This window comes from Prenolepis imparis, unplaced genomic scaffold (assembly GCF_030444845.1).
Source record: "Prenolepis imparis isolate NDT839.2.m4 unplaced genomic scaffold, iyPreImpa1.0 SCAF_257, whole genome shotgun sequence".
NCBI classification, from domain to species: domain Eukaryota; kingdom Metazoa; phylum Arthropoda; class Insecta; order Hymenoptera; family Formicidae; genus Prenolepis; species Prenolepis imparis.
The window spans coordinates 35,341-43,693 of NW_028141415.1; the positions used below are offsets into that span (position 1 = coordinate 35,341).

The window sequence follows — 8,353 nt, forward strand, 5'->3', positions numbered from 1 at the left end:
AGCGTTAGCCATGTTTATTGGTGGACCTCCGGATTCGCCGTTAGAATTATCGATATTAATTTTGAAAATCTGATTTTTTGAGTCAATAAATTCGACTTGGTCGGATTCGTCGGGTAATTCACTTATTTCGGTTAAATTAGAATCTCCTAAAAAATGTACGTGTCGAGGCGTAGATGCTGTGAATTTTGATTTAGATTCACGTGTGTTCTGTGTGGTGTTTCTAACGCGGTCTTGTAAAGTTCATCTATTTCGTCTTTGTCCGTTGTGCTTCTAGTCCCTTTACTCATTCCTATTCCCAAAGATCGCACATTTCAATCCCGGACGAGCCCCCAATTAAACGTATGTTACGTCCTGGCCTGCACGAAGGAAAGGCCGCTCGAAGGTCGTAACAGCGTTTTCCCGAAATCGGAGTGATTTCGGGTCGAACGGACTGTCTGGCCCTTTTGCAGGTCAACGACTGGATAGTCGCTTTTACCTGGCTTATTTCAGGGGTCCGTTCGTCGGTCCTTTTCGGTAAGGGAATTAAATCCCTTTTACGCGGGATAGGACCTTGTGCGATCTCGGGGGATATATGAAGGAACGCAGGGGTTTAAATAAGACTTTAAATTCGCGTAATGTAAATAATTATCATTTATTCAAAAAAAATAAAATCTTAATAATATTCGGAGAATTAGACATTTGAATTTGTGGACATGTATAAACAATTATATATGAGTGTGTGTGTAACGTTGATGTGCTATGAGGCGGTTAAGGATTCGCGTTGGCTTTTGATCGTCTCGTTTCAATCGGAGAGCGCGTTTCAATGCTCGACGAGGCAGCGATTTCCACTACTTATTAAGTTTAGTCGCGATTCCGGGGATTTATTCACTTCCGTGATCGTAGAAGAATGAAAGTACTCACTGTATATTATTTGGTGAGCGGGTTGGCAGCTATAGGTTGATCTTCAGGATCGATGGTTCCTTCGAGTGGTGTGGGCGAAGGTGTAGGTTGACTGGTAGCTGGTTGTTGAGCCCCGACGGTCACAAAATATATGTTTAATGCGAGGATCCAGAAGTGTGTAACTGCCACGACGTAGGCGGAATTAATAGAGAGCATTCTTGGAAGATTCGCTGCTTTTATACTATTCGTCTGCCCTTCCTATAGGGCAAAGGGCGTCTTCTTTTCTTGTGACTCATAGTCATACGTTCGGTGTTTAATCCCCTTTGCGCAACGTATTGCTTCCTTGTATGAAGAGTTCTTTCCTAATTCCGATCTTTGGTCTACTGATAGCGTGTGTCGATCGTGATATTTCAACATTACCTATGACTTATTGATCAAAGTGTAGGTTTCGTAATCTCACCGATCGAGTTGTTTCACAATCACTGTCTTTCTCCGTTTAATTCTTATAACTAATTTCGGTCTTATAATTAATATGTTCGCGGAACGCGAATCTGCGTAAATCGGGGAGGAGAAAAGAATCGTGCAGTCCACAGGACGTAACACTGCAATAAAATAAAGACTACTATCAGATGATACTTTACATACCCAAGATTTGTATCGGTCGTCTGTAAGCCAAGCTTCTGCAAAACTTCGCTTACGAGCTTTTCGGGGCTTCGTTAATTCAACACATATTTTTCGTTACTTTATACTATTTGTTAAAGCGAAATATATATACTGATCAAGAGCTAATTGCTCGAAAACGAGAGATGTTTAGTAAAACGGTCTACAGCTGACTCGACGAATTTCGAAGACATAAATGTCAAAAACCTGTCGCTAGATTTTATTGTGTCAAACAGCTGATTGGAGAGCTGCTTGACAAGACGAGACGCGCGGTAAAACGATCAACACGCGCAAAAAAGGTAAACACGGCTCGTCGGGAAGCCGAATATAATGATTGAAATACATTTCCCAATATACAATATTTTAAATTTTTTGACGGAAGAAACCACCACCTTCTCACAGTTTCCGTTGAGCAACAATATGTACGTCGTACATTAGTACAAAATAAATAGGGAATAAAAAGAATAAAATCTTAAACAATATTTATAAATTAAAATATTATTTTATTACAATTATTTCTTTAAAGATAAAAAATCTTTTTTAATAGAAAGGTGTATATATTGGCCAAGAGTGGATTTTTATATATAAAATATACTTATAATTATTATTAATTAATAATTATTTTTAATTAAAATTTTAAATATAAGTTACTTAATTTATGTTTAAAATATATTAATTTTATTAATATTATTTTATAATATTAAATATATTTTTTATATTTTATATTTTCTTTTTGCATATTGGGTTGCATCGCCTACTCGCTATCGCCAGTATTCCGGATTCGCTCGAAATTCGTAGCTCTATTCTATCAAAAGAAAATAAAGGACAAAAGATATATACCTGTCCTCTTCTACAAATGTTCGAAGGACAAGGGTTCTCATCTTTTCGGTGCGCTCTGCGCTGCCGACCTACCCCCTCCACTGCAAGATGGCTGTCGCGAAGTGGCTGTCGCGCGTGAAATCTTGCATCACTGCCTTAACGTGGCTGCGTAGCGCCTAGGAACTTTCCCACCAAGCGCTCCCACTATGGCAAGCGTCCTGAACCTCGGGCCGCCGCAACGCCGAGCCGCCGAAACGAAGGACCTCAGATCAATCCCAAACTTAGCCAGTTCTAATCGCGACTCCAACCAGAGCAGTTCTACTCCGAACGCTCTCTAACTCTAAATCCTAGTTCGAATTCTAACTCTAATTCTAAATCTAATAATAAGCTCTAACTCTAAGGTTTGATTTCTTGTATTAAGTGCGTCTAGTGTTAACTTTAAATAAATTGTGTTTTATATTAACAATCCTAATATTTATTTGAAAATACAACCTCATCTTTAACCTCACGTGTTTCTAGTCCTACATCTTACATTTTATTCTCAAAATCTCTAAATTTAGTTGTTTCTCCAGCGTGCACGTGTCGTATAGTTTCTTATTAAATAAACTATTATCGATTACGAATTCTAGGCTGCGATTTAGAGAGGACGAACCGCTCATCGTCGCTAAACAATTCACTTCTTCTATTAAATTCTGGAACCTGTACTGACCGTTTCGAGAGGACAACCCGCTCACAGTTATATACCGAAACAATAACCGACAGTGAGGACCGCCGCACGTCGACTTATTGTGAAAGTAACGCAGTCTCCAGAATTTTCTATATGATTTATAATGGCTAAGACACGCCGTGCAGGAAGGAAGAATCAGCTTCGTCGAATAATCGCGCATTATTACCACCCGGCAAAACCAAACGAATATTCAGCTATTATTGGCACAGATTATCACAACGATCCTGAATACGAGGCATTATTCACTAAACACGTGCTACTGAGAGAGTGGCCCGCGAAATTATCGCAAATCGACATCGAAAAACCTGAGTTCCCGCCACTCGACATCCCAGAAAACAACCCCCGCAAATCCGGGTATCTCCGACGCAGAGCTGAAGTCTTGTACGAACAATACGAGAAACCGCTCCAAAGCATCGTGGAACTGCCACCCACCAACTACAGCTCGACTAAAAGGTAAGTGAAAGAAATATCTCTCGTCAACTTAAGATTCTTCGGTCTCACTTAAGAGTAACAATAACGTTCTACATTAACTGTAAATGAACAAATTCTTCAACGGGCAAACCAAACTAAAATAATATTTAGTGTAGTAAACTACGCTGTCGAAGACGAACCTTGTGAAACCGTCACTCAACTAATCGACCTTTTAAACATCGCCTTCGGATCTGCGAAAACGATTGACCAATACCGCGGAGAGCTCAGCACAGTATATCTCAAACCGAACGAACACATGCTAGACTACATAAGTCGCGTTAAAGACCTCCGTTCCGCTATCCTCGACGCAGAACCGACGTAGATGAGCTTACCGCGCGCTCTTTTTGCGATGGCCTTCCGCTACAATATAGGTTACAGATGGACAGGCGCCTCTACATCTTCCCCTTCGAGGCTTTTGCAAAAGCCAAGGCCCTCGCGAAACGAGAAGAGCTAGACAGAGAGCGATACAAAACTCAAGACCGCCGTCAACCAGATAGGCCGCGAAACGAATACGCTCAACGCCCAATTACCACAATGCACCACCGCGCGATGGAAACCGTTCTAGAAGTTACCTCGCGAACGCTCCTCCCCGTGGCGCATATGTAAGACACGCTATTTCTCGAGAACCGGAAGGACGACGTGACAATAACGAGCGCAGATCCCCTAACGCGAATTCAAACGCGAACGTCGCCCCTCCTCGCGATAGTCAGCCCACTAAACTGTGCCGGTATTGCAAACACCCAGGGCATGAGATCGACGAATGCCGGAAAAGACAGTATAACAACTCACGTCAAGAGCAGGGAAACTTCCCTCGCCCCTCGAGGCCAGCGGACGAACCTCGAGCGAGAACCTCTCGGGAAGCAGTCCGTCCGATAAGAACGATAGTCGCGGAACAGCAGGAAGAAGCACAAGGATCACAATGCTAAGTCCCGACGACTTCTCCCACGCACCCACTGTATCTATATGCGCAGATGGCTTATCGCAAGAAACAATCTTTATGATAGACACTGGAGCCGCGCCGAACCTTGTTAAGCAAAGCAAAATACACCCCGAGACAAATATTGATTCAAATACTATCATATTCCTTAGTGGAATAACGAAAAGTAAAATTAAAACTCTCGGGTCGACCGACGTCGAATATTTAGGTCACAAGATTAAGTTGCACGTTGTCCGAGACGACTTTCCCATCTCACAGGGCGGAATCCTAGGATCCGACTTTTTACGCAACGCGACTAAAATAGATTACCTAAAACATTGCGTCGTATGGCAAGGATCGCCAATTGCCTTTGTCAACAATGAAACCGTAACGATCCCGGCAAGGTCGAGCACCGTTCTCCCACTCCGCGTAAAAAACCCTAACGTACGCGTAGGTTATGTACAGCGGACGCAAACGACAAAATCTACTTAGGAGATGCAGTCGTTACCAACCGTGAAGGAAAGGCGTATATAAGCGCGATAAACACGGGCGAAGAAGATTGTAAAATTACCTTACCGAGCATTGAGCTCCACGAGGTTGAAATATATTCTACATCCGGTCTTCAAAACCTTACTAACTCAAATTCCATATCCTGTTCTTCACAGAGTCATAAAAGCAGTCTTCCGGATACCCATCCTTTGTCTAAACATCGTAAAAGTTTAGAGAGCGATATCTCGTCCCTAGGGCACGAAACGATCACTCCTAAACAAACAAGACATGTCGCAACATTAAACGGGAGCAGCGTACAATCCCGTAACGAAGAAATACAGTCTTTGCTGCGGCTCGAACACTTAAACGAGGAAGAGACGGAACACGTCCATAACCTTATAAATAATCAGGACGATCTGTTCCACCTTCCGTCCGATAAACTGCATTCCACTGTTTCACACACTATCCCGACGACTGACGATCTTCCGGTCCATACCAAACAATATAGATTTCCGCCTATACACAAGGAGGAGATTAACAAACAAATACAAGGCTTAATAGAAAACGTTATACAGCCGTCAGCTTCACCTTACAACTCCCCCTTGTGGATAGTGCCAAAGAAATCCGACTCCAAAGGTAATAAGCGCTGGCGGATGGTAATAGACTATCGCGCCCTGAACGAAAAGACAATCGGCGACGCCTATCCCCTACCTAACATTGTGGAAATACTCGATCAACTAGGCAGCGCTAAATATTTCAGCGTGTTTGATCTCGCATCCGGATTTCACCAAATACCGATGCATGAGTCTCACGCGCTAAAAACCGCATTTTCAACGCCGCACGGGCATTACGAGTTTAAATGCATGCCGTTCGGACTAAAGAACGCACCCGCGACGTTCCAAAGACTCATGGACCAGGTATTGACCGGACTACAAGGAGTAGAGTTATTTGTATACCTAGACGATATCGTACTATACGCGAGCTCTTTACAAGAGCACAACATTAAATTCAATAAATTAGCCGAAAGGTTGCGAGGAGCGAACCTCAAACTCCAGCCGGACAAATGCGAATTCCTGAGAAAAGAGGTCGGCTATTTAGGCCACTTAATTAGTAGTGAAGGAGGAAAACCAGACCCTTTCAAAATAATCGCAGTCAAAGAATTCCCCAGACTGCGAAGAATATAAAACTAAATATAGGTACGGACGCCGTGTGCCTAGATGAGGCTACAACGGAGAGGGAAATTTGCGCTACACTGTCCAAGATAGGCAAATGTAGACCGGATGACCTCAAAGTCGGGCCTATAAAATTCGTCTCACGGACAATGGGCACCGTCTGGATCCGATGCCCGGTTGCACCCGCCCAAAAGATCCTGGAAACCCGAAGAATCCAGTTCGGGTGGGTGCATGCGACAATGGAGCTGCTCAAGGACAGGCCCCTTCAATGCTTTAAATGCATGAACAAGGGGCATGTCCAAGAGCACTGTACGAGTGACAAAGACAGACGAAAAGCCTGCTACAATTGTGGCACGGAGGAGCACTTTGCGAGAGATTGCAAGTGTCCCTCAAAGTGCATGCTTTGTGAGGAGGCCGGGGTTCCTTCGAACCATCGAATGAGGAGTGCACTATGCACCCCTCCCAAGAAGAGGAGCCCAGGAAACAAGGGTGCCGGAAGCTCTCAAAACACCCGGCAAGGAGAAGGTAGGAGAGGGAGTCAACCCGGCGACTCCCAAGGAAACGCAGAAGCCCCTGGAGCAGCGGAAGCCACGTCCGGAAAGAACGGCGGCCGCTGCAGTAACAGGGGCACCAGCGAAGATGGAGGGAGCCAAACCACAGCGGCCCGAGAAGGTAACCCAGTCTCCAGCGACTGAGGAACCAACTCGGGCCACAGGCCATGGAGGTCGTCGAGGAGGAGATCGACAAGACATGTTAACATGGCTGTCAATCTCCTCCAGGCCAACCTAAACCATGCCCGTGCAGCCCAGGACCTGTTTGTACAGACCTTAATGGGCGGCGGGTGTGGTTTGGGAATAGCTGCGGAGCCGTACAGGCTGCCCGATAATGACCCTTGTTAGGCCACTAACGACGAGGGCTCCGTAGTCATAACTTGGAGGATGGAGACGAATTCCCCACCATACCGTAAGATAGGCGATGGATGGGGATGCGTCATGGTAAAATGGGGCCCATCTCGGTAATGGGATGTTACATCACCCCCAGTCTGAGGGCTGCCCAGTTTGAGCAGGTGCTGGACGGACTAGAAGTCGCTGTGCGATCACAGTCCGGCCGCCCTGTTATCGTGGCCGGGGACTTCAATGCCAAGTCGGCATTATGGAGTTCCCGGCGCAACGATTCGAGGAGCAGACTCTTGGAGACGTGGGCAGCGGCACTCGGCCTGTTTATCCAAAATACAGGCACGAAAAGCACATGTATTCGTCCGCAGGGGGAGTCCATTGTGGATCTCACATGGGCAAACCCCCCTGCGATGAATAGAATCAGGGCGTGGCGGGTGACAGATCACGAGACCCTCTCGGATCATTTATATATAATGATGAGGGTCAACATCACCCGCCAAGGGGTGCTTAGCCGCGTCCAGGGGAAGGAGGGAGCAGAGACTCCTAAGAGGTGGGCCCTCAAAAAGCTCGACACAGACGGGCTGATGGCCGCAGTCGCCTCAGCGACCTGGCCAGGCACATAAATGCCAGGAGACATTGATGGCCGGGTCACATGGCTCGGGGACATGATGACGAGAGCATGCGATGCCTCCATGCCCCGGGCCAAAGCGAAGCCGCGCCGAGCGGCATACTGGTGGAGCGAAGAAATCGCCGAGCAAAGACAGATAACTGCCAGAGCTCGGCGTCGCTTCACCAGACTTCGGCGGCGCGGCGACGATGAGGCGACAGTTGAGGCGTACGAGGATTATAAACTCCACCGTAACGCCCTCAGCGCGGCAATCAGGAAGGCCAAGGCCAGGGCGTGGGACGAGCATCTGCTCATGCTGAACTCGGACCCATGGGGGCGTCCATACAGAACAGTCATGAACAAAATGCGAAGGGCGCCCTCCGTGACGGAATCCCTGGACCCCCGGGACCTTGAGGAGAAGCTTGACAAGCTCTTCCCCACCATCGCCCGGGCTCCTTTCGAACGGGAGGAGCGGGCGGGGTGGGAGGACGAGCTAAAGGTCACGGAGGCAGAGATGGTCGGGATTGTAAAAAGACTCAGGTCTCGGGGCAATAAGGCCCCGGGACCGGATGGAATTCACGGGTCTGGGTTCTGGCCTTGGACGATCCGTCTGTATCGAGCTACGTTAGGCAGCTCTTTACCGACTGCCTAAAAGAGGGGAGCTTCCCTCCAGTCTGGGAGAGGGCCAAAGTGGTCCTCATCCCAAAAGGGAGCGGT

General features: G+C 46.6%; 1 protein-coding gene across 1 annotated transcript; it reads left to right on the forward strand.

Annotated features, from left to right (window-relative positions):
* Positions 1-7,133: 7,133 nt before the first annotated feature.
* LOC145948139 (uncharacterized) lies at positions 7,134-7,652 on the forward strand. The gene has a single exon (XM_083057894.1). It carries the CDS (start codon positions 7,134-7,136, stop codon positions 7,650-7,652), a length of 519 nt encoding a protein of 172 aa, XP_082914020.1.
* Positions 7,653-8,353: the final 701 nt, after the last annotated feature.

Coding starts and splice junctions, on each gene's coding strand:
- LOC145948139 (XM_083057894.1), top strand. CDS start 7,134: ATGGGGCCCATCTCGGTAATGGGATGTTACATCACCCCCAGTCTGAGG.